The following is a 26,515-nucleotide window of genomic DNA, read 5'->3' on the forward strand; positions in this document are numbered from 1 at the left end:
AAGCTCCCCGCAAGAAGCGTGAGACTTGCAACACTGCACCCGGCGACCCCGACTCGGCTGGTGGCGATCCAACACCTCAGGAGGGACCCCAGGACTACTCTGATACTGTGAGTACCAAAACCTGTCCCCCCTGAGCCCCCACAGCGCCGCCTGCAGAGGGAATCCCGAGGCTTCCCCTGACCGCGACTCTTTGAACCTAAAGTCCCGACGCCTGGGAGAGACCCTGCACCCGCAGCCCCCAGGACCTGAAGGACCGGACTTTCACTGGAGGAGTGACCCCCAGGAGTCCCTCTCCCTCGCCCAAGTGGAGGTTTCCCCGAGGAATCCCCCCCTTGCCTGCCTGCAGCGCTGAAGAGATCCCGAGATCTCTCATAGACTAACATTGAAAACCCGACGCTTGTTTCTACACTGCACCCGGCCGCCCCCGCGCCGCTGAGGGTGAAGTTTCTGTGTGGGCTTGTGTCCCCCCCGGTGCCCTACAAAACCCCCCTGGTCTGCCCTCCGAAGACGCGGGTACTTACCTGCAAGCAGACCGGAACCGGGGCACCCCCTTCTCTCCATTCTAGCCTATGTGTTTTGGGCACCACTTTGAACTCTGCACCTGACCGGCCCTGAGCTGCTGGTGTGGTGACTTTGGGGTTGCTCGGAACCCCCAACGGTGGGCTACCTTGGACCAAGAACTGAACCCTGTAAGCGTCTTACTTACCGGGTAAAACTAATCAAAACTTACCTCCCCTAGGAACTGTGAAAATTGCACTAAGTGTCCACTTTTAAAACAGCTATTTGTCAATAACTTGAAAAGTATACATGCAATTTTGATGATTTGAAGTTCCTAAAGTACTTACCTGCAATACCTTTCGAATGAGCTATTACATGTAGAATTTGAACCTGTGGTTCTTAAAATAAACTAAGAAAAGATATTTTTTCTATATAAAAACCTATTGGCTGGATTTGTCTCTGAGTGTGTGTACCTCATTTATTGTCTATGTGTATGTACAACAAATGCTTAACACTACTCCTTGGATAAGCCTACTGCTCGACCACACTACCACAAAATAGAGCATTAGTATTATCTATTTTTACCACTATTTTACCTCTAAGGGGAACCCTTGGACTCTGTGCATGCTATTCCTTACTTTGAAATAGCACATACAGAGCCAACTTCCTACAGCTGCTCATCCACATCTAGAGAGCCCTGGCTTCCTAGACTGCCTACACCTCACTTATAGGGTATACCGGGACCTGGTATAAGGTGATAACACCATAGGTGCCCCCCACACACCAGGCCAGCTTCCTACACACTCTCCCCAATGTGCTTCTCTTCCCCCACCTGCCCTCCTCATGCTCTCCCTGGCCTGTGTGCTCTTCTTACCTCCGCGCTACCCTTTGCTTGCTTTTCCTCGTTTTGAGTTGTTTCTCCTCCCGCCCCCAATCCATGTTGCTTCCCCCACGAGCGCCTTTTGTGTTGCTTGGACATCGCTGCGAGTGAGGTGTGTAACGTGTGTGATAAACTACTACTGCAGACACTGGCAGTGTGGCTTCCCTGCCCCTACTATTTAAAGATGAATGGGAACAGTGGTTACAGGAGCCCACTCTGGTCTCTGCACAGCTCGCTGAGTGCTGACATTTCAGGCATATGGGCACAGTCCAGCAGGGCTGCAGTGCCGGGGCTGTGCACTGCAACAGTCGACGTCTGTTGGCTTGTTACTGTAAAAACACGAGACGGTAATTCATAATGATTTAGCTCTATTACTCCGTTGCCCACTTCTTGACGACAGTCGTCCCTCAATGCCGCGAGCCTCACGTATCTAATGTCCGGATACGACTGGCATTAGATCTTTCAATGGCATACATTTAAGGAGATAGAATTAACCGGTCCTGTTATTCAATTACTCCCTATATACACATCCGGATTTCTTCCGGGTCAGAATGATAAAACTGTTAAATATATTGCCTGTAACACAGCAAAGCAAATCTTTGAGGTTACTGTTTTAAAACGTAAAAGATATTTTGAAATATGCTCCCGCAGTACACTTTCTTATATATACTTTGAACAAACTTCTGAAATTTGCAGAAAAGTTAGAGAAAATATCACACAAGGCGGCCATTGCTTGTGGGAATAAAGACTCGTGCGTGTTTACTCCAGGACAGCTCAGTGGGAAGTGTATTATGTATTATTCACACCCCCTTCTATTGTTTGAGCGTTCGAAACCCTTATCTGTGTCTAGGACATTTCTGAAAATTGTATTGTTTTCTTTAAAGCCCTGCCTTAGTCCTTGCGATGCCACTGGTAATTAATAATAATGAAAAGAGAAAATGGGAAAACATGTCGTGAGTGCGATTGGGTAACGTATGAGCATCCAAAATAGTGGAAGGAACAACAGGAAACGGACACCGTTGGCATGATGGGTCCCAGGCCTCCTCCACCATTTATTTTATTTGCCTAGGTTTCTCATGACTTTGGAGCAGCAAAAATGTTAATCTACTGTGTTCTTGCAATGGCATTTGGATACATAAAATTGTACTAAATGTGTTGAAATTGTAGTTTGCTATTTCAAAGCCCAGCAGCACATACACCCACACGCTTAGGTTCTGTTCTTCGATATAGATCCAGTGTCCAAATAATGTTACAGCATTTTGTGTGTTGCTAGATCGTTATAGGATCAAGAGACTTTCATTTTATTGGAACGAACCCACATCCTGCTAGCACAGCTTTAGTTAGGGGGGTACACATACATGTTTCTTGACTCGCACAATGTTACGACCACAGCACCTTGCGTTAGTTTCAGTCTGCATATTCGTGGGCACCATTAATGACGATTAACTCGTGCATCATTTACATGGATTGCGAACTCCGCAAAACTAACAGTGCTTTTCCGTAGTAAGGATCGGTTAATGTCAGGGTGAATTAGCTTTTGTCTCCCAATAGACATAGTGATAGAGAGCGAAAAATACATTTAAGACGCTGGCAAAAACAGGGTGGACAGAATCATGCTATTCTGAGCTATGGAACGTGTTTCAAGGAAACTCTGATTCAGGAGTCCACTTCAGGCAAAACAAGGTAAGAAGCACTGTGTTACCAACATGGGGGCTCACTAAGCCAAAGAAATGCAGCTTTGAATCACTGTTTGCAGTGACTTAAGGTGGAGCAAAGAAACCAGAACATTAAAACACACCTCACTTTATGTCATGCGTCTAATGGCACTGCACAAGCGGAGACCAAACCTCCATGAAAAGTTCCTTTACCCTTCCTTGCATACATCCGTCGTTTTACCCTTCACTATCCCTTCTACTATATATCTCTTTACTCATCTAGTTCACGCTTTCTTCCTTACATTCATTCTTTCTTACGTTTATCCATGCTCATCCATCAGTCCTGTCTCCATTCTTTCCATCTATCCATCCTTTCACCCATCTTACCTCCTCACATTCCATCCTTCTTCCCACCAGTCTTTTACTCTACCACGGCATCCTTTCCCGTTAGCCATCTTTTCAACGTTTCTCCTTACTTCCTTAAACCTTGTTTTCTTTCACCCTTACTTCCTTAAACCATGTTTTCTTTCACCTTAGATTCATAATCCATTCCCCCCCCCCACAATACTTAATTCTAAAATCTTTTGTTGAGGGCCTGGCAGCAGCCTATTGCTACCGGGCCACTCTGCTTTTCAAAACTGTTTTGCACACCTTTTTTTTAAAGCATTTTTTTACCGCTCCAAGAGGCATCTGCCATCTTGGAACAGTAAATTACATTTTTTAATATGAAGTCGCATCAAGCAAGGTGCATGTGTGAGATGTATCTGCATGCGTACATCATTGTGCTTGGGCGCCATGGCGCATGTGAGCGCATGCACATTGTCACCTTTTTTGTCTTTTTTTGTTGTTGTTTATTTACGCTGGCGCTACATAAAAAAAGCAAAAAGGTATTTATTTTTGCTGGTGCAGCATAGCATCTTCCAAAAACACATGAAAAGCCAACAGGTTGAAAAGGCGAGACCTACTGGCTTTGCAATACTTATTATTTTATCTTTGCATGCTGGGAAACCTTCAGCAAACATGTTTCTTTGCTGGCTGCCATCAAGCAGGTTACTACAGTTTAAGTTATAAAAGCCCACCTTATTGCAAATAGACAAAAGTAAACATATTAGAATAATTAGCAGCAGCTCCTTAAAGGTGTTTTGTGGATTCTGCTGATATCTGAATGTCTGAACTCATGCAGGATGTCGCAATAAATAAATACCAAAAGGGGATCACTACTGCCTCTACTTTGTAATCCAGTGCCACTGTGTTCTTCTGCAGGGAAAGAGGCAAACAAAACTGACACAGCCCTAGAACAGCATTGTGGTTCCGACATGCAAAGGGGTACAGTTGTTCAGCTTAAAAATGGACTCTTGTCACAGAGAATTTCAGATCTCATCTCCAGTGGCCAATTAATGACAGTGCTCTTTATATTGCACTGTATAGCTTAATGCCTCCAGATAAGTGGGTTGGATGAAATATTCTATTCCTTAAAACGTGTGTGATTATTTTTATGCTCCAAGATGAAAGGTTAGTATGTGTTGTCCTATACAGAAACATACATTTGTCACTACTACTAAACACTTCCGATGTGTGCACACCCTTGCGTGCAATGGAGCATTGGCCATCTTACTATAGTGCACCGGAACAAGATAATCAGCATGACTTGCAGCTATCATAACAAAGGCATTAAGTGATGGAGAAGGAAATACAAGACTCTAGTGTTCCTGGTAGTAATGATTTTAAGCACAATCTTTTTAAGAAATTATCTTTGCACACAACATACCACTGTAATTGTCCTCTTGTTTTTCGCATGCTTAGAAAGTCAGGGATGTGGGGTGAAGTTTCTTCCTAAAAACTGCATCTTGTAGAAAGGGACACTGAGCAGAATTCAGACTGGGTTAAATGGTGGAATTTATGGGCAGGACGGGTGTGTTTGTCGTTGACAATGTCAATGGCCGTTGGTAGCGCCAAGACCATCGTTTTTTGCGAACAACCATGCAGTGAGGGGTTTTAAGACACAAAATGGTAATTTTACTTGATAGCTGGCCTGTGCTTCCATTTCATGCTAAGTCTACTAAGCAAGTCCATTTCTATTCAAATAGATACATTTATGCATGGTCCTGTGAGCCATTGGTGAGAGTGTGTGTGTGCATTTGCTTGAAGAAGTGGTATTCTCATCCCAGCCCAGCCTCACTTTTTTCCCCTTGCTCACAGCCACCTATAAAATGCTATAAGTGTTTAGCCTTTAGGCCTTGCCAGGACAAAGACCCATGGATTTAATTCACCCAAACAGTCTCAAAGGTGGCTTAAAGACATTCTAGTTTCTGAGCCTTAACAAGGTAGTTCTTTAAAATTGTGACCTTCGTTAGTTAAGACGCCTGAATTCAGATAACCAGCTGCACTGCCAGGAGCAGAGGGAGAACTAAATTTATTTTGGGACATCTGACAGGTAACTGGATTTTGGATTGTAAAATTGCACTTTTGCTCAAGTGTAGCACTGATTAACTGCTCTTTTTCTCTGTATAACCTGTGTGTGTGTGTGTGTGGCTTCCAGTAACCCTGCTGCTTCTTGATGGCTATCTGTAATTGAGGGCAAACCACATGCTAGTAACGGAATGTAATTTATTCACAGAGTCTGTGACTCTGCTGCAAAGATGTAGAGACAAGCAGACCATATTAATTCTATCCCACTCACTTGTTAGTTAGTACTTTAAACTGACCAGGTCTCCAGTTTAAGAGGTTTCTATAGCCCCGTGCAGCAAGCAATATTAGAGCACTTTACACGGTCCTCTGCATCGAAGGAGACCACAGGCTTCACAAAGTGATTACAGTTTCTTATGTTTTCCATGAAATGACTTGGAGTATGGCCTATGAAACCCCTTTCCGAGTTGTACCCATGTGCCTCTCATTTAGGGCGACACAACTGCATATTCACCTGCGTGGTCCAGGTCGTCATCCATGGCCTCCCATCCGCTTTGGTTGCCCTCGGCTTGCAGACGCGCCAGCTGGGCTGACTGCTTTATCAGCGAGACACGGTAAAAATAATTCCTCCAAAAGTCTTCCTCTTTGATGCTGCAGGTAGGGAGGTAGCAGAAGCAACGCGGGTGAGATGTGGAAGCCCCTCTTATTATTATTACCCTAACTGGGCAGCCTAAACTTCATGCAGCATCTTTTGTGTTTTCATCAGCAATAATACATCATACCATGCACGCTGTTACAATGCCAATTCGTGAACCTGGGAAGTGCAGTGAAGTCTTTTTTTTATGTCTAACAAAACTCTCTGTAGGGAAAAAATGCAAGCTTGGTTTTCAAAAGCATTTGCAGAGACTATTTTAGATACTTGTATGGTTTTGAGATGTTACTGAGACTGTGGGAAGCTAAAAAGCTGGTGTTCTTAAGTGATTGGCAGATATGTAGCTTGTTTGCACCTTGGAATTACTCCTTAAAGTAAGGACTGTTAACGAAGGGGGCGATTTTGTGAAGAGATGTGTAGCATAGTGCAGTTTATAGAAAGCATTCATTTTACACTGGAAAGCCTGAGAAATAATGTAATTATTATAATTTCTCTTGAGTTCTGCAGCATCAGGAGTGCTGGGAGAGAGGCGAGTAAGGAGGATGGAAAGGAATGACCAGGGGAGGAAAAAGCTCATGTGAGGGAATCAGAAATGAACCTTCTGAAGAGCACAAGCTCTTGAGGAATGCTCGCAACTAACCAACTGGTAGTGATAGTGTATTATGGGTAGAAGATGCACCGCAGTGTACAGGATGGAAGGAGTGACGGAAGGCGGACTGGGAAACAGCAGTAGGTGTTGTGCCTGCCGGAGAATGAGAGATCGTAGTAGATTTCAGGAGAGAACGTGAACCAAAGTGGGGTCCTCACTGACTGTAGGTAGACATGGGAAGAGCCGGTGATTAGACCTCATGATCCAGGAGAAATGATGGGTCCAGGAGAGCCCAGAGAGATAAAAATGACAACTCACCCCTCCCCCGACCCAAGATTATGTAAAACATCCCTTTGATTTATTTTTTGTTTCTCCAGTTGAGGGCTGCTCACTCACAATGCATTGTACTAAGAAAAGGGCTGCAAAGACTATTTCGGGTGAGAAACCATTCTCTGCAATTAAACAGCAAGTGTAATGTTTAAACACATTATAGATAAAACCAAATAAAAGCACCTCATTTATCTTTCTAATAAATAACAAAGCATCACTGTTATTGTCAGCTTTTCTTTAAACTGGGACTGTTCTGTTGCCCCGACATGTCTGTGGAAGCAAACACATCTTCCTAGCCAAGAGTGTCCTGGAAAGCATGAAACAGTGAGAGGGAATGTTTTCTGCCAGCAGCAACCTGCCTATTCACACTGCTCAACATCTACTCGCCTACACGGCTACCGCCTCGTCAGCACCTCCTAAGCAGAAAGTCCCTGCACACCCAAGCCATAGGTCCTCCACTTGTCCACCCTTGCCCTCCAACATAGCCAACCCTGCTAAAGATTGCCCCGAGTCTCCTGCTCATACTCACCGTTTAGGGACCAGCTCATAGCGCATCCTGTTCAGGATCGGGTCCTCGCGCAGCATCACCATGGCAACAGGAGCCGCCTTCTCGAAATCAAAGGAAAAGTGAACACCAGGAGGGGGGTCCCGCAGTAGGTTCCGGCGGTCCTGAAACATGAGCACACTTGGGTCAACCAGCCACTAGTATTTATAAAAATCAATGTGTGTCTGCTATATTGAGCCCCAGCTAAATTTACCATTCACACTGTTTAAAAAAGAAGTGATTTTTAAGTCAACGCTAACATTTTATCAGAGCCAGAAAATGAAAAGGCTTAATCAGTTCCCTGACATCGAAATGTGTGACTTTCAGGTCACACGCAAACATTTGAAGCACATGGTTCACACAGCTGCCATGTCCATCTTGGTGTATTTTATTGTAGCACAATCTGCTGCGAGGTCACACAGAGTTGGTCCATATGCTCCAGATCCTCACACATTCAGTGTTGAGGGAGTTTAATTGTTCATGTCAGTCTCTTCCACATTACTTCCATGCACCCCTTGCCCCGTCCTATAACGTCAGTCTGTCTGCCTCCAGCACCTCACAATGTTGCTTTGTGCGTACCCGACTAGTCACTCAGTCCACGGACCCCTGCTCTTCTCCATCCTTCTGTTGCTTAGACTTACATTATGCACTTTCCTGGGAATCATCCGCCTAATGTCTACCCATTACCAGTGAAGTACTCGGTTTCAACAATTCTAAGTGCTCAGACAACCACTGTGAATGACGCTCGCCTCGTACAAACCTCCTGGGTAAAACATTTGTCGCTTTTTCTAAACCATCCTGGATCACCATATGTCCAAACATGACTCAACTACACAAATCAGGATGGATTAGAACCAGTGGTGTAACAAAACTTGAGGGGGCCCCCTGGCAAAGTGCATGGAGGGGCCCCTCCCTCCGCCTCCGGGCACAATCAGGAACTCAACAAGAACATCAGAGGCACACGCTCAAGTAAAACATTTAAATCGTATTACCCATTGTAGGTTTTTAGTACATATAAATATCCTAATCGAAGAAAAATAAACCCCAGAGTCCAAATCGCAATATCATGAAGAGGATCCGATCACAAATGAAAATAGCTTTTCAGTCTTTCTGTATGGTTCAATCAGTTATTTTTCTATGATTAGTATATTTATATGTACTAAAAACCTACAATGGGTAATATGATTTAAATTTTTTACTTGAGCGTGTTCCTCTGATGTTGTAGTTGTATTGTCTGACAATAATTAGATTTTCAGGTTTAGGGAGGAGGGTGTTTCCCTTAGGAGCGCACCGCTTAGTCGCTATTTGTGCAATTGGACGATTGCCAATTGGGTCTTGAGCACCGGTTTCTCCATTGCCAAACACCCCCCTTTTGTATGCAGTCAGGGACCCTCAGGCCAGGGGCCTGCTGCTCGTGCCCAGTGCAGACTGTGCTGAGGGGGGCTCCGTGGAGTTCGGACCCACACATAGCACCGCAGGGGCTGCATGGGCTAATGTTACACTACTGATTAGATCCCCATTGTTCACCCAATGCCAAGTCACTGACTTCATCTTCAAGAAACATTGCCATGAAAACCAATATGGTCTAGAACCAGCTCTCTCTACAGAAGAAGATGAAACCATATCTCCCCAAAGGAAGTTCAGAAACGTCACTCGCAGGTGGCATAGCCATGCTCTACACTCTTCTAGGCTCCACCTTCATTAGCATTCTGAATGCTGCAGCATATCTCATCAAAAACCTGAGAAAATATGACCACATCATCCTGACCCTGATGGAATTCTACTGATTTCTACGGATTTTCCTTGCCAGCCCATATGTTGCATCATGCCCGGCACATCTAACTGGCTTGCAAGCTCACCACCTGTGGTGGCACTCTGTAATCCAGCAGGCAGGACATCATCCGAATGGAGATGAAGAAGCACACAAAAAAAGAAAAACAAATTCAACGCAACAGGTCTTCTACATTTATGCACCCGGGATCTGGAACAGCAATCCTGTATTTATCAGGCCCACGCCAACCAAATACTACATACGTACACAGGGGTGTGGAATTTATTAAAATATCTACTTGTCCACGGGACAGGTTGCTTCTCAAATCTACTTGTCCTGTAAAAAGATCTACTTGTCCCTTTGGTGCCATGTAGTGTGGCGCCAAATTATGGCAGCAATCTCATTATGTAAGAGCTCTGATAATAGCCTCTCTGATTATGCCAGGGCTACTACCATAGTAGGGCTTGAATACTTGCAGTTTCAATCCCTACTGTAGCAATTTCCTTATTTTTCCACCTTTCTGCAGATCTGCATACTGGGGCTGGAGGAAGCAGTAAGTAATAGTTCCAGGGCTGGAATGCCTTTGAGTCTGCAAACCTACTAACCTGCATGTTTTAAAGATCTTCACCAGCTTCTCTCTAATATTTTCCCATAATAAGAAAGGTTGGACATTTACTCCTGACAATGGCAGAATTAGAACTTCTTCCAGGGTTGGGAAGAAAGTGGCTGGAGGGAAAATGAACTTGCAAATGCTCAATAGATTTTCACATGAGCAAATCTACACATGCGTATTTACCCATGCTAAAATACAGTTCACAAATATTTTATAGGGGTACGACATATACCATGGGTGCACTTTTGTGACTTTCTTTAAGAATTTGGGGCCACATGTAGGTAGGTTCAGATTGCGACCCCTCAAATTGCGAGTCGCAAATCCGAATGTAGGATGGTGTCCCTGACACAATCTGTGATTCGCAAGGGCTTCGCAAATGCACACCTCATGAATAATCATGAGGTGGGTCGCAATTTGCAACCCCCCTGCGAATGGCGGCCTCACAGGGATGGTGGCCTTCTGGAGACAGCAGACCACCATGTCTGTGACTGCTTTTCAATAAAGCAGTTTTTTTTTTTTTTTTGTAATGCAGCCCGTTTTCCTTAAAGGAAAACGAGATGCATTACAAAAACAAAAAATTAAACGTTTTCGTATCATTTTTTCAGAGCAGGCAGTTTTTATTTGTACTAGAACCAACGTCAGTAGTTAAGTGTGACCTTAAAACATTTATTTACAGCACTCACCCTAATAATGAAGGTTTTCAAATAATGAACCATAAATACAAGTTCGAACAGCATTATCTTTTGGAAACACATTACCTCAACTGTAGAGAGTTCCACTCTCTGTAAACATGCAGCCAAAGGGTTTGTGCTGCAGAGGGTTGGGCCTACTTGTCCCAAGGACAAAGTAAACATAAAAACTTGTTGCCCTTGACCTCAAACAAGATGTCCCGGGCGTCGGGCGATAGGAATTCCACATCCCTGAGTACAAGACTACTACCAAGTGACATCAGTTTCTGGACATCAACCTTATTTAGCTTATGGAAGTCTTTCGTGTACCAGCTCTTCTAATGAAAGCAATGTGATACCATGTATTGCATGGCCAGGAGACCACAAATTCCAGGGAGACTGTCACCTTTCAGAGGTGATTTATAAACCAGAATAAAGTAAAAAAAAAACATAAGGGTAGTTGGAGACCCCACATGTAATCCTGTTGTGATACTGCTCGTGGCGTTAATGTGGAGTGCTTACTGATGCAGAATGGTGGCTCACCATTTAAGTCTTTTAGCCTTTATATATCCTTAATTTACCTAACAATTAGTGAGTTTGCAAGACCGTTAAAATAGCATCCTCAGACAGATCAGGCAAGTCAAAGAAACAAACAGGTTACTTTTATCCGGTATCTGGTTACAGAAAATGAATATGGCGCTCCACCACCAAAGGGTAATCTCCATGATCAGCCTCCAACAAGTCCTCACATGCCATGATTCTCTTCATACTCTCAGTCTGAGGCGGAAGTACAGAAGAAAAATACACACACATACACTTATCTTATCCCATCTTATTTCCTTTTAAAGGATCTGCAAGTACAGATCCTCCAGCGTGACTTCATCACCTACCGAAGATAGTGCTAGAATCTGCTGCTTCATCAATTCTTCTTCGCAGAATCCGACCCAGGGGGGCTCTGTCCTGTCTGCGGAGGACAGAACCAAAATGATCATCAATACAATTTGTATGTTCAGGATTTTTAATAGCATTAGCATGCCACCTTATGGCTGCCTTTGAGCAATCTAAGTAATTTTGCATGAATATCAAAACAAAGCTCTATCCAGTCAGAGTGAATAAAAAGACAATTGGGCACCAACGGGTAAGCAGAGGGATGCAATAATCTTTCTTGGTTGCCGCGGAAGTGCCCCTGAAACCCTCAAAATGCCAATAACCATGTTCCTGTGCCAATATAATGTTCTATGGGCAGGGGAGCTTTGCTGGGCCAAGCATTCAGATAAACCTAAGCTTAAGTTTGAGGATTTTAGGAGTCCAAGTGCCTGACCTGGCATTTTGACAACACAAAAAAGATAGCATTCTTTGGGGCGTGACCGCCTATTTTGGGGCTACAGTGATATTAGGTGGGAGTCGGGAACTTATAAGAACATAAAAACACTTGTCCACAGCAACAGACTTCAACTGGGCATTCTAACACAACAACTACTGTTTCTGTAAAGGTTTTTTAAAATTCTTAAAATACTAACCATGGGAAAACAAAACCTTTTAATTTCGTGAGGAGTGACCTTCATATGTTATTTTACGGAAGGGCTGAAGAGCATTATTAGATTAGATGTACATGCTCCTCTTATAGCGGCAAGAGCGACTGCCACCCTCATGCCCTCACTGCGCGCCCTTGAATGGGTTCTGATCTGTTGCAACCAGACTGCTCTTAATCTCTGTTTCGAGTCAGACTTCCCTCCCATCTTCTGCACCTGTTTCTACTGGGGCGTAGCATCACCACCAATGGCATTGACCATGCTCTCTGCTAGTGTTGCATTGATCCCTCCCCCATGGGCATTTGCTCTCTTCTTTATCAGCAACTGGTACCTGGAGAGGACTGACTACACTACCTGTAGTGCTAGCACTTTCTGTGCTTAAGCTCCCAGGCCCATGTTGTGGCCCCTGACACACAACTACCTTGCACACTCTATACTGCAACACTCCAGCCACCACTGGTAGCCGCTGTGCAGGTCTGAGCGCTGGGAGCTGTGAGGTAAAGTGACATCTGACCTAGAGGTAGCAGCATAATGAAACAGAAGCCAGAGCCCTGTAGTCGAGGATGCAGCTGTGCTGTAGCCTGGGACATTCATGGCGAGTAGAGCAGCACAGAGAAAGCTATTAATTGCCCTGCCTTAAGGAGTGTTTAGAAACTTGAAGTCAATCTTTGGAAGTCTGAGGGTAGTTGAAGATTCCAGGTGTGTACTAAGAAGAAAAAGGAGCTTTGTTCTGCATTTTCTTCGGAGCTGTTCTCCCTAGAATCAAAATTACAAATTATTATATCTTATTCTTAAATAGGCAACGTCCACTTGAGAATGGAGTTTACCATTTCTTTCTTAAGATGGCCACAAGAAACCTCAGTTCTGGAAAACTGAAGACCTGCACAATGCTGGTGGCAAAATCAAAACTGACGCTCCTTAATTCATACTAATGGAGGTCAATCTAGTTCACAAATTGCTCACACTATTTGACCCTTACATCAGCTAGTTCTCAGTCCATTAAAATAATATTTGCTGAAAGTTTCAAATGGGACATCTCAATGTGTATATTCAAATGTAAAACACATTGAACCCAGTGAAAAATGTGAAACTGTTCATGTTTGCTTATCTAGAACAGTAAAGATTGTTTCCTTACATCATGCTTTTAACCAAGGACCGTTATAGGAAACAGTTCCTCCCAAAGGTACATATGACCCAATCTGACCATTTGCGATGCAATAAAGCCAAAAAAGGGGCTTTTGAAGGAATTTACTCTACTGACCCTGCAACTAATACAATAAGGCACATTGCAGAGAAGAACTGTGTAGCTAATCTTGGTGTCAGCACCTCCATTGTTGTTTTTCCATGATGTCTTTATTCAATGTATTATTTTATTCAGGTTTTCCATTGAAATTACGTGAACATATGTACTGTTTGCCATTGTTTTTCATTGAGTGGTGTTTTAGCAAAAGTACTAGTTTTAAGAAAGTTTCATCTGAAAGTTATCACGTTTTGAAGCATGTATAATGACGAGCAAACAACAGGAAGAGGACCTGAACACTCCAATTGTTTTGCTGCCAAACAAGAAAACTGGATCTTAGAGCTAAAACTTCTGCTAGCAGGCTTACGAAAGGTTTTGGGCAAGAGGAGGTGGGAAAGTTATCTTAAACTGTAGAATCAATAGTGAGACAATACTCCTTGCAAATTCTTGGTCACACAATCTTGTCATGATGTATGTAAACTAACAAATACTCCTACCAACTGAAGTGATCATTCTGTTCTTGATATGTTTTTACTTGTGAGTACAAAAAACAAGACACAAATAGAATTAGCAGCTCCATAATTTGAGGCACTCAAAACACCACCAACACTCTAGATATGCTCACCTTAAGTGTCAGTTTTTCTAGCAGAATATTTAAGCACAGGATACGCCCAATGACATCCATGCCGAGCTACAAAAGTGACAAATCTTTTTGCCATTTTTTAAAGTAATGTCATTAAGCATAGATTCATCAAGTGTTATCAGCACCCAGACAAAAAATGCTAAAGGCATTTTATCATTTCAGACACAGTATGAACAGCTTTGGATTGACAAACTACCATCAACGCCACCCTGGAATAAGTAAAAGCAGGTCCTGAATCAGCATCAACTGCTGATTTGTGGATCTTTGATCATTCTTTTTTTCCAGGGTGTAGAGTCTTCGAATTGAAGGAAAAAAGGGAGTGCAGGGGAATAGCACTTGGGTTTATAGTTTCCAAAGTTTTTGTGCGCAGAATGTTTTGTGGTATCAATCATATTCTGCAATTTTCAGTGTTTTTTCAGTTTTAATTTATTTCCTTAAGTGCAATTGAACAGTTTTTAGGTAAATATATGATCTGCTCAGTTTTTTTTAACTAATCTTAGACCACCGGATCAGTGATCAGACCTTACACTGATTACTTTAAGCAGATGGTTTAATCATTTTAGACAAAAGACTAATTTGTGGACAAGGAGTCTACAAGCACTATTCTTGTATCAGATTATCAATTTTAAAAACAATATATTTTGAAAAGAGCAAACTAGTGGTTTCTTCAAAATGTAAAAGAAGGGGAATTTTAGATGGAAAATTGTGAAGGCAGCTATGGTAAGGTTAGTAGTTACACTTATCTGCGTGTAGCTTTCACCAAACAGCTGTCTCCTAATTTTTACAAGGTTTGCCTCACAGGCAAAGTCAGCGCCTATGGTGCTACCTTAAGGGTTCTATGCAATGTGACTGAGACACAATATAAACGGTACTTAGGATTTAGACCATAACAATATGGCCTTGAATATTTTTGGGTTAAGACATTGTTATTTCAGATTAAAACTGAGGGTAAGATACAGATACAGATATATTTGCTGTTGGTCAGGCTAACATATACATTTGCCAGAGCAGTCAGATCCATGATCTGCAGAGGCTTCTGTTTAAAGTATGCCTCAAACAAATCTGTGAGAGAACAAGTTAAGGTGGAAATAAGACTCTACACAATTTAATTTTACAATCAAATCAAATTTCGAGCTTACACTAATGTTTTTCAAATGTCATTACTTCATTTTTTTAAGTTGATCAATTCTAAATGATGTTAACAGTTTTACAGCAGGGATCGAATGTTTAAGTTTTGATTTGGACCTAACCCAGTGTATTATTATCCACATTACAAACTCTAAGAAACCCGCAATGCAATTGTACATGATAAGCCTCCAGAAGCATTCTATACATGGCGATGGATTACCACTACTTGAAAAATGGAATGATCTGAAAGAACATTGTCCTTGCAAGATGCATTAGTTTTTTTCTGTCCATAAAAGAAATTGTTCTAATTCTAGAGAAGCATGTTAACAAAACTGATAAAAACGCCTATGTTGCACTACTGTTCATTTTTTCAGTACCTTTAATGAAATATCCCTAGATATTTTATTTTTATCGAATTTTAGATCGCTATTTGTGGATGTTGTTTTGGCATCATACTAGCTTTATATAAATACACATTTTACTGTCAAATTATACTTTGTAGTTGTATTCCAATTCATAAATGTTTTTTTGTCTATCACCTTAGGTAGTTTATATAAAATGAAATACATTTTGAACCGTTATCAGATATTAGTGGGCTCCAGCACCGTAATACAAGAGTTTTGTTTTTCGGAATTTAGATTTATCAGCAGGGCTGTGTGCTTACCTCAGAACTGTAAAATCAGGGTTGCATTGGTACCGCAATGTGTGATTACCACACCTATAATAAATGGATGCTGGATAGCTAGTAAAGGGATTGTCAGAGAGTTATTTATCAGTTACATAACTAATAGAAGGGGTGATGCAAGCACGGATTGATTACACTGCCAATGCGATGACCATTCTCAAATCTAACAAATCGGGGACAATGGAAGGCAGGACTCAAGTACATCAAGAGTTGTCTGTGGTTCATCATGCTCTAACATGAGAGTGCTTATGCTTATAGTGCAACAATATAACTTTATGCTGGTTGTAAATTTGAAATATCAGAAGGCAGCAGCCAAATATGTATGCATTAAATGTATTAAGTCACACTCTGGTTTCTCGGTGCAATAACCAATACTATTCACATGTATTGTAAGGCCTCTATGCCACGTTTTTTAATAGGTGGAAGATATTTTTTGGGCCGGCAGATGCTAAATCAACATCAGCCAATTACACTTACCTGCTTTCTTAGACTTCTTCTCCCTCACAAACTTCTCTTGCTCTTTCTTGAAGTCGCCCAATATTGTCTAAAAGAGATAGAGGTCCCTGAGAAGTAAGAGCACTATGACGGCTATCTCCACATACACGATCAGCCATGACTCTAGCTTCAGTCTCTTCACACACACACACACATAGCTGAACTCGCCTCCTACCCGACACGCTTGTTGCAGAAGAGTATGGTTGAGGCAGTGCTCTCTACTACTCTTCAGTACCCTTGGGTTATCCAGAAGGTGCACTATTGAACTATCTGTTCTTTGTTCAGTCATTTGTTGAATCACTTAGCGTGAATTACATTGGATTCAAGTTAAATGGTTTGAAGGGCGAATTAGTATTTGCATTAAAGTGGACATTTATTTGAATCTTCTGAAACAAGACTACATTTAGCTGGCTGTCTTGCTTGTTAAAGCAGGGGTACCCTCATATGCTTCTCTCATCCTCTCACACCCCCTCTTTATCCTGCACATCTGTCTATTGCTTCGCTTCATCTCCTCCAAGGGCAGTTTGGGGGGATGCCACCATTACTCCTAAATTACAGTCTGCATCCACACTTGCCTCTTCATATCCCTTTTTCCTTTACTACCTATCCTCTCTCATATCTTCAGTCCACTTCCCGTTTCTCCCTGTCCACATTATCACCAATATTTTTTTTAATTTCACTCCAATGATGTGTAACGAGAAGTATTTTCTATTATGTGTGCATATGCTCAAAATGCAGACACCTCTGTCCCTGAATCTGAAAATGGCGTACACAGTGAGTAGGCGCAGAAGGGTGGAGGTAACATGGCTACGTGTGTGCTATGAAGGTTTTCTAATTGCATAAACTAAGATGGCTACTACTACAATGTCTGTTTAATGTGCCTATAGAAAGTGTACCTTTTACTCAGTCTTTACCTGAACATTCAACTGCTGTTCATATGACATTCCCTCTGAGGTTAACTATTGGGCCCAAAGCAGCTTGCAGACTTGTGTCATATACATTTTAACTAATAGTGGTAAGACATATGTACTGCACAGAGTGGCCATAGCCCCAGAGTTCAAAATGGCCCCATTTCATTTTTCTATTAACGGTTATGAAGGAGAGATTCCGCTACCCTTCAAACCTGGCTATGAAAAACGCAAATTCTGCTTGGATAGATGTTCTTCGTTAGGATAAAACCACCCCTCAATATTCAAAACGTTCTACTTCCCCACTTCCCACCAACCAGAAGTTCATCTACCTTGTCCAGAACCTTGTCGATCAGGTGAGACTTCTTGATGCTCTGGGTTGTGACCCGCACAGACTCTGCCATTCGCTTCGAGGCAGATGTAGCAACAGTAAACAAATAATCTGCATATTAAGAACAGAAGGTGTTGGAAAAATGTTGTCTCTTTTTCTCATAATTACAGATAATATAATAACACTTTGAGCATGCATGAACAATCACAGTTCTAGTCCCAAATTCAGAGGAAGCTTTTCTAATTTGAGAGAGATTGTTGTGAGTATTGTGCACATACGTTATTAGTAAAATCGATTATAATCTTGTAGGATTATTGGGACTGGGAAAAGGGCCGGGCTCCGTCAAGTATAGAAAGCAGGTGGCTGGGAGCAAAGAGGTCTAGATTGGTTTTGTGTCAGGATTTTCACGTAGTGTCCCGTCTGCAAACAGCCCACAAAGATACAGCTTTGCAAAAATAGATACTGACAAAACCTTGCCATACATATATGTCTCCCGAAAGAAAATTCAACCTGGATTTAATTCCTAAACTCAGTTCGCACATGTTTGAAGACGGGGTTATTTTAACTTTAGCCCTACCAGATTTGAGAATCAACTCTTGCATGGACGAAAGATTGAAATTTCTCTAGGGAGGTAGTTATATGGATTCTGATTTTAATAGTCTCTGCCAATGAGTTTATGTTTTTCCAGTTTCCCTAACTATGAGAATCAGGTCTTTGGAGCTATGAAGTTTCTGATACAGACCATTTGGTATTGAAGTGCTGTAAATAGTACCACTTACACAATGACCACAGCATAAGTAAATGACTTCAAAGAAGGCAATTAAAATTATACTCAATATCTCACATCGATGTACTGAGTATGTGGCAAGGCACCCATCACTCACCCAAGGCACTTGATACTGTGCCATCTACGACATTCCAAAAGGCATCAAGAGGTCAATAGCTGAATGAAAAATAACAAGATGACAGTGGCAGACGTACTGCTTGCCCGATCTTCTCAAGAAGTACAACTTGCTCACAAAATTGCTGAAGGAGCATATAAGTCAGCATAGAGCTTGTTAGACTGGCATCCTTAGTGTAGTCTCCCCTACCTTTTTGCCCCTGCTTCCCAGGTTGTTGACTGTGTGCTGGACTCTGTTTTTGTTACTCTGGGCACTTTGCCACTGCTGATCACTGCTAAAGTGCAAGTGCTCCCTATGTAAAGTTGTATGTGTAATTGGCTTTTCCCTGATTGGCCTATTTGACTTACTAGTAAATCCCTAGTAAAGTACACCAGAGGTGCCTAGGGCCTGTAAATCAAATTCTACTAGAGGGCCTACAGCACTGATTGTGCCACCCACACGAGTAGCCCTGTAAACATGGCTCTGCAGTGTCTGTGTGTGCAGTTTTAAACTGCCAATTTGACCTGGCAAGTGTACCCACTCGCCAGGCCAAAACCTTCCCTTTTTATACATGTAAGGCACCTCTAAGGTAGCCCCCTGGGCAGGGTGCAGTGTACGATAAAGGTGGGACATGTATGAATGTGTTTTACATGCCCTAACAGGGAAATACTGCCAAATTCGATTTTCACTGTTGCATGGCCTCTCTCATAGGTTAACATGGGGGCTGCCTTCAAATATTCTTAAAGTGTAAATTCCCTTTGAGAGCAGATGGAAATATGGAGTTTGGTGTCTCTGAACTCACAAATAAAATAATACATACTTTAGTGAAGTTGTTTTTTAGATTGCTAGTTTGAAAATGCCACTTGAAGGAAGGAGGCATTTTCTTGCTTTAACCTTAACCATTCTGTGACTCTGCCTGTTTGTGGATTCCCTGTCTGGGTCAGACTGACAGTTGGGCTGTTTATGAATCTTCTCTTGACAGTGACACAAAGGGAGCTGGGGTGTCACCTGCATATCCTTATGGGCCATCTGAGCTGAAGTATAGGGAGAAGTGGTTACTTACACCTGAATGGGCTGTGCCTGGCCTCACACAATGCAGTCTCGAACCCCCTGGTGTTTGTCTGGGGCCTGGCCTGGGCAAGGCAGGATCCTGTTAACAGAGACTTTCCTTTGAAGTTTGCCTACTTCAAAGGCAGAAAGGGGTATAAGTAGTGGACCCAAAACCCCAGACTTTTATATCCCTTCTTGAACCAAGAGGAACCTCTGCCAAGGAGAAGAGCTGAGAAGTGCTGCCCCTGCCTGTGACTGCTTTGTTGGGCTATCCTGCCATTGCCGCTTCTGCCAGTGAAAGGGGACAAAGACTAGACTTTGTTGTGCCTTCCTGCTTGACGAAGAATCTCCAAGGGCTTGAACTGAGCTTGTCTTTTGTTTTGAAGTCTCAGGGCCATCAAAGACTTCCTCTGCCAGGACCGGGATTCTCTGCTGAGACTCCTGCCCTTCCAAGTGGTGCCCTATCCAGTCCGTGGGCACTTGCAAAGTGAAGTTGGCAGAACAAGGACTGAAATCCACACACAGAACTCCATGTGGGAAAATTTTCAACGCACCATCTGCACTGCGGCTGATAAACGACGAGCCACCTGCTTCGCAGCTGAAATCGGTGCTCCACCTGCATGCTGGAGAAACGACGAAACACACACTAGCAGCTGCTGATAATGATGCAAACTCCATGCAGCCGGTTTTCTAACACTGTGCGACCGGATTTCTCACGCATTGTCGCTGGGCGTCAGAGTCATTGTGAACCTACGCAGATCTGAAGTGCCCAATCTGGAAACAGACGCATCACTCTCTTGCGAGGGAGAAAAACGGCGCATTACCTACCCGACCGGAGAAGAAACAACGCACAGCTTCACTTGCAAGTAAGGAAACGACGCATCGCTGACTTCTGACACACGCTCACCCATGCGGCTTTATTTTTTACGCAAACCAGGTACTTTGTGTAAAATCAACATTTCCATTGTTTTCTATGGAGTAAGACTAATATTATTTTGAAAATTCATATCTTGACTTGTGTATGTTGGATTTTTGTTATTTTGGTCTTGTTTGATTTAGATAAATATTGCCTATGTTCCTAAATTGGTGTAGTGTCCGTTTTGTAGTGTTTTCACTGTATTACTGTGTGCATTGGTACAAATACTTCACACATTGCCTTTGAGATAAGCCTGACTGCTTGTGCCAAGCTACCAAGGGGGTGAGCAGGGGTTGTCTTAGGAGTGTAACTCCTTTACCCTGACTAGAGCGAGGGTCTCTGCTTAGACAGAGCACAAACTGACTGCCAACCAGAGACCCCATTTCTAACAGAGGTGAAAAATGGAAACCTGACAAAGCTAACCTGTATGACCCTCACAACTCTACCTGGAGAACGACTGGCGTTTGACTGGCAAAAAGGGGCTAAACCCACCAATACACTGTAAAACTCACCTTATGTGCAGCATCAGGGACAAGGCAGAGTTCTTTGCTGATACATTACAGCTCTAGAACTTGACTCCTATTAAGCTGTTCGATGTGGATAACTTTGTGGCCAGGGGCAGGTAATGTGAAGAGAATTCCAGCGCTGCACAAGAGCCAGTGAAGCAGTAGTTGACTAGAAGCTGAAAGCAGCCCTTGAAAATATGCTCATATCAGCCCTCTAATTTACTTAATATTTGTAGCAAGTGAGTGAAAGTACCTCGAGGAAGTTTCTGGAAAGGAGGGTGGCCATTTATTTATATATTATGCTAGAGAATTGTAAGTGTTTCCAAGGTCAGTTTACCAGACTAACTAGACAGTGAGCTCTCCAATATTCCCTAAAGTAGTCCTCAAGTCCTCAGCTACAGGTAGTTTTCTCTGTCTCCCATATGGCTAGTTCAGCCTCAAAGTGAAGAGAGAAAAGCGACCCCGGTGATGTGGTCAGAGCACAGTAACATATGATGAGGCCTGATGGAGATCTAGTGAGACATTTACAGGTAATGTTTGAAATAGTAGCGAACTGCTAGCACAGCATCTCACAGTGGTGTGAAAATCTTTTGCAGAGATTATTCTTTGGCTTTCTTTCGAAGGTGATATTACTTTAAGGGCAGCACGACAATCTTCCAGATAGGCTAAGTGAAGGGCAATCCACATTTAATACAAAACCAAGGGGTTTTGCGGGAACGGCAAGGGTGATGTGATTCATCAGGAGGCCTGTAAACTACATTGCCCAGCGACAGCAGATAGTTTTTTTTCTATTATTCAAAGGATTTGGGTCTGCAAGCAATTCTATTATAGGTCTTACAAAACCTCCAGCCTTAAATGGCGACTGAGAAGGCTTTCAAAAGATATAAATCAGAAAATTGATGTACAGGTTACATACAACAATAATTAATATTTGTCACCAAAATACCAAAAGAGACAGAGATACTTATCACTAAAGGAGGGGGACCCAGCTATGAAATAAAAGAAAACCTTCACTATATAAGGGTGACAGAGCCTTTTTATAGAGGGAAGGTAAAGACAGATCGCTAAGAAGAGGTTAGATGATTAGCCAGGGATATGATGAGGAGCAACTAACCCGGACATAAAAGAATGAAAGAGTAATCTCTAGCCTGAGCGTGGATCTGAGCGAGAGAAGACCATGTCCGGATGCAGCAAAGGAGGATTCATTGATGATTGAGATTGCATCTTTGGCTTTACTGGATGATTAATGGGTGTGCAGTGTTCTCCTCGCATTTGGATATTTTCTTATTGATTGGAGACTCAAAACAACTACCTTGAGTGCTGGGCAGAATACGGAGGGATTTCTCTGCAACGTGTCTCCTTGGCGTGTTTACTACTAAAGGATGACATTAGAGAATACGGATAGGTGGATGGGAGGCAGGATGCACGAGTGCACAATGATATCTAATTCATATCTCAATGTACAAGGTCAAGCAGCGAGGTAGGCTTGTTTCTCTCTGCAATGTTTGTGTCTCTATGTTCACAACTGAGATAATTTTTCCTTCTTGTATACCTGTAGGCCAGCTTGGCCTACTTGTCACCATGACACTTAATAAAGGTTGTCATGAAAATAAAAAAACAGATTGGTAGGGCCAGAACAGCCAATATGAAGTTCCTGATAAGGCTATGACAGCCAAATTGGAGCTCCTTTTGCTGCCGCTTATTGGTGAGGTGGTGCAAGCTTTCCAGCATCTTAGGCATCACTTTGGGAGGGATAATTTTCCACAGGGAGACTTCAAAGAATAGATGTTATAGAGGAAATGTGATAGCATAGATAAGAACAAAGAGGACACACAAACTCTGACTCCAAATTGTGCCCAACTACACCAGCAAAAGTGACAAAGCATTCCCATGTACCAACCAGCAGTATTTAGACTGCGAGCCGCTTTCAAGATGGCAACAACTGCGCTGCAGATACTGGAGATCCTAGAACCAGTGGCGCTGAATCTACTTTACACCCTGTAAGGCGAACACGGATCCCACCGATCATCTTGCAGAACATGTTGAGTCATGAGGATCTTGTGAAACAACAGCAGCAACACTGTACTTCCAGCTCCACTATCAATCCTCGACAGAACCAAGCTAAAAATCATGTTTACAACACCAAATTTACATGAGCATTACTAAGGTGCTCACAGAGCAGCAACTTGAACATCACACTTTTTCAATGATATCAGTGGAAGTCCTACATTTTTGTAATCTGTGTGCTATCAGTCACTCATCCCTGGGACAAATCTCCCAGGGCTTGCTGGAGGTGGGCCTTTCAGTGAAGAACATTATAGCAATTGCTTCACCAGCAGATAAGTACAAGAAGTCCCCATTGTTTATCCTAAACCAATCAGCAATGCAAGGAGGGAAACTTGCAGACCTTTCAGGGAGGTCACAAGACTCTGCAGTTACACCACTGCTATAGAAGCATCTAAGGGAAGACTACATCCTGTCGTGCTGAAACTGTCAGGTCATAAGGCACACCTCCACTTGCAAAAACAATAATGTGTACACAGTGAAAAACATGCACTGGACACAGAAATACTAAATCAGTGACGTACAAAATGAATTGAAAATTATGGGATAGTAAGAGATGCATGACAGAAACAAGTGACCAAATCAGACCAAGCATGGATGGGAAGACCTATGCACATGTTACAAGACCTAAACAAAGCAATTAATCAAGGATGACTCCTGCATCCTTTCGTGGAATGAGCAATGCCATGAACTGACAGGAACTCATTGTTAAAATCGAAAAGGTTGTTGTAGAAATTAACATTCACCTTGCGGTGATAACAGTTGCAAACCTCAATGTAGTCTTTTCAATGATAAGGAAATAATGGCAGCCAACACTAAACACAACTCTGCATTCCTGAGAAATTCTTAGAGCATTCATAACAAAACTGTTGAACTTTTGCACCTGATGGAAACTAAGGATGTGAGTCTAACACTTGCCTCAGAGACCCATCACCAAGGATGCCAGAATCATAGCCTTGCAAACCACAGTATCCTGCACAGAACACTCAGCAGAAGCCAAGGACAGTGGAACAGCAGAGATCACAAAAGTAAAACTAAATGGTTGTCCTACCACCAATGGGGTACATTGAAACAACTACTGTACAATTTGATACGTGCAGAGATGTTTGTTTGATTGTGGCCTACTGCTTCTCTAAAGCAAAGATATTCACAAGCAAAATATAAGCTTTATTTGACTCTGGCATCCCAACCATGATTGGAGGTGAACTTAATGCCAAAAACACTGATGAAACAACACTGATGAGACAACAAGCTGCAAATAACATACATTTCTCACTCATTCAAGAAGAAAATGACCATATAGTTGCTGGCCCAACTCCACCAATACAGGACCTAGACACAGCAAGTCATAAACCAGATGTTTTGGATACCTTAGTCATGAAGAACCTTTTCCGGTCTTTGGAGAGCGAAGCTTCAACAGCACTAACCTCTGACCACAATCAAAACCATATATTGACCTTGGTTCTCAAGCACAACCCTGAATTGATTTCAGTTGGGGATGAAATCCAAAACCAGCAACAAGGTGCCAGGTATAACTTTAAGAAGGTAAATTACTGGAGTCTACAAGCAAACTGAGCAAAATATTGGTTATTTGCCTTTGGCAGCCATTCACTGAAGACATCGACCAAGCTGTAACCACAGCTGCTGTCCACAAAACTATTGAAAGCAGTGTCCCACAACTGAAACCCACACACTGTGCCAAATCCGGCATTCCAAAAGGCATCAAGCAGTCAATAGCTCATGTCCTTATAAACCAGTTTGCGCGACGGTGCGAGATAGAAAGATTCGGAGGCGGATTATTAGTCTGTTCCAGTAATATGGAAGGAAGTTGCTACTAACAGTATGGGAGATTAAATTTGAAGAGTCTAAGAGACGGTTAATTTGGTTACAAGCAGCTCCAAAGAAGGACACGAGTGTAACTGCCAATTAAGTGACTGAAGCCTTGAAGAAGTCCGGTATGGACGAAACACGTGTCGGCTGATGGTTTCTGTATTTTGTATCCATATATGTTCTCCTTTCTTTGTTTCTATTTATGTGGACATAAAAAATGTTTATGTATTTTATTTTATTTTTTACTTTTGGATATTAATGTTTCTCTACACATGTCTTCTATTTGGTTATGTATTATTCTTTTGTTATGTACATCAACACCGTGTCAAGAAATGGTACAATATTGTAATTTATTGACATTTTTCAATTTGATATATTAGACACTACTTGTCTTTAAATTGTAGATAAATTGATCATTTTGGAGTGCTCCACTATTTCGAGTTTTGTATCAAGCAGTCAATAGCTAAATGAAATACAACAAGATGACAGTGGCAGACGTTCTGCTCACCTGACCTTCTCAAGAAGTACAACTTGCTCACAAAGTTGCTGAAGGAGTAAATAAGTCAGCATAGAGGTGAAAAATGAAAACCTGACACAGCTAACCTGAATGACTCTGGCAATTCTATCTGGAGAACGACTGGTTGATTGATTGGCAAAAAGGAGCTACACCCACCAATACAAAGTAAGACTCCCCTTGTGTGTTGCAACAGGAACAAGGCAGGGTTCTTTGCTGATACATTAGAGGCATATTTCAAACCTAACTATGCCAGCAAAGTAACAAAAAAGAGAGGTTTACCCATCTGAAACAGAAACTGTGAACATTAAGGAATCTCAAAGGATTAAGGGCCAGATGTAGCAAAAAAGCAATTTGCGACTTGCAAATTGCGAGTCCCTGCGACTCGCAATTTGCAAGTCGCAAATTGCTATGCAGTACGGTGTCTCAGACACCGACTGCAACTCGCAATGGGGTCGCAATGACCCACCTCATGAATATTCATGAGGTGGGTCGCAAATTGCGGCCCCATTGCGAGTATAGGCACTCGCTAACATGGAGGCCTGCTGACGTCAGCAGACCTCCATGTTAGCGACCTGCTTTTAAATAAAGCAGTTTTTTTTTTTTTTAAATGTAGCCCGTTTTCCCTAAGGGAAAACGAGCTGCATTTCAAAAAAATCCGAAACCTTTTGTTTCGGTTTTTTCAGGGCAGGGAGTGGTCCCTTGGACCACTCCCTGCCCTGAAAAAATGTTTTGGGGTCCAGTCTCAAACTGGAAGGGGTCCCATGGGGACCCCTTCCAATTTGCGAGTGGGTTACCATCCACTTGAAGTGGATGGTAACTGCGACTTCATTTGCGACCGCGTACGCGGTCGCAAATGGAGTTGCATACCACTGCGACTCGCAAATAGGAAGGGAACACCCCTTCCTATTTGCGATTCGGAAATGCATTTTGCGAGTCGGTAACGACTCGCAAAATGCATTTCTGCATAGGAAACACGCATTTGCGAGTCGCAAACGGCAGATTTTGCTGTTTGCGACTCGGAAAATGTTTCCTACATCTGGCCCTAGGTGTTTAGTCCTGAAAATAAACTGAAAGGCACCAAAATGAACTGGAATACCTAATCTGGCCCTCGATATGCTCTCAAATGCAGCAATCTTACTAAGGTGCTCAATATATGTGTGTGTGTGGCACCAAAACATACCAA

General features: G+C 42.6%; 1 protein-coding gene across 1 annotated transcript in view; it reads right to left on the reverse strand.

Moving 5' to 3' along the window:
- The window catches only part of LOC138284897 (synapse-associated protein 1-like), a 60,062-nt gene that overhangs the window by 30,728 nt on the left and 2,819 nt on the right, over positions 1 to 26,515 (reverse strand). Inside the window, exons 2-6 of the mRNA XM_069224152.1 lie at positions 17,570 to 17,679; positions 16,312 to 16,378; positions 11,497 to 11,570; positions 7,540 to 7,679; positions 5,954 to 6,090 (exon numbers count right to left, since the gene is read on the reverse strand). Of these exons, the coding sequence (XP_069080253.1) occupies positions 5,954 to 6,090; positions 7,540 to 7,679; positions 11,497 to 11,570; positions 16,312 to 16,378; positions 17,570 to 17,679 (528 nt within the window). The remainder of the gene's footprint in view (positions 1 to 5,953; positions 6,091 to 7,539; positions 7,680 to 11,496; positions 11,571 to 16,311; positions 16,379 to 17,569; positions 17,680 to 26,515) is intronic.

The sequence above is a fragment of the Pleurodeles waltl genome, chromosome 3_1 (genome assembly GCF_031143425.1).
Source record: "Pleurodeles waltl isolate 20211129_DDA chromosome 3_1, aPleWal1.hap1.20221129, whole genome shotgun sequence".
Taxonomy (NCBI): Eukaryota; Metazoa; Chordata; class Amphibia; order Caudata; family Salamandridae; genus Pleurodeles; species Pleurodeles waltl.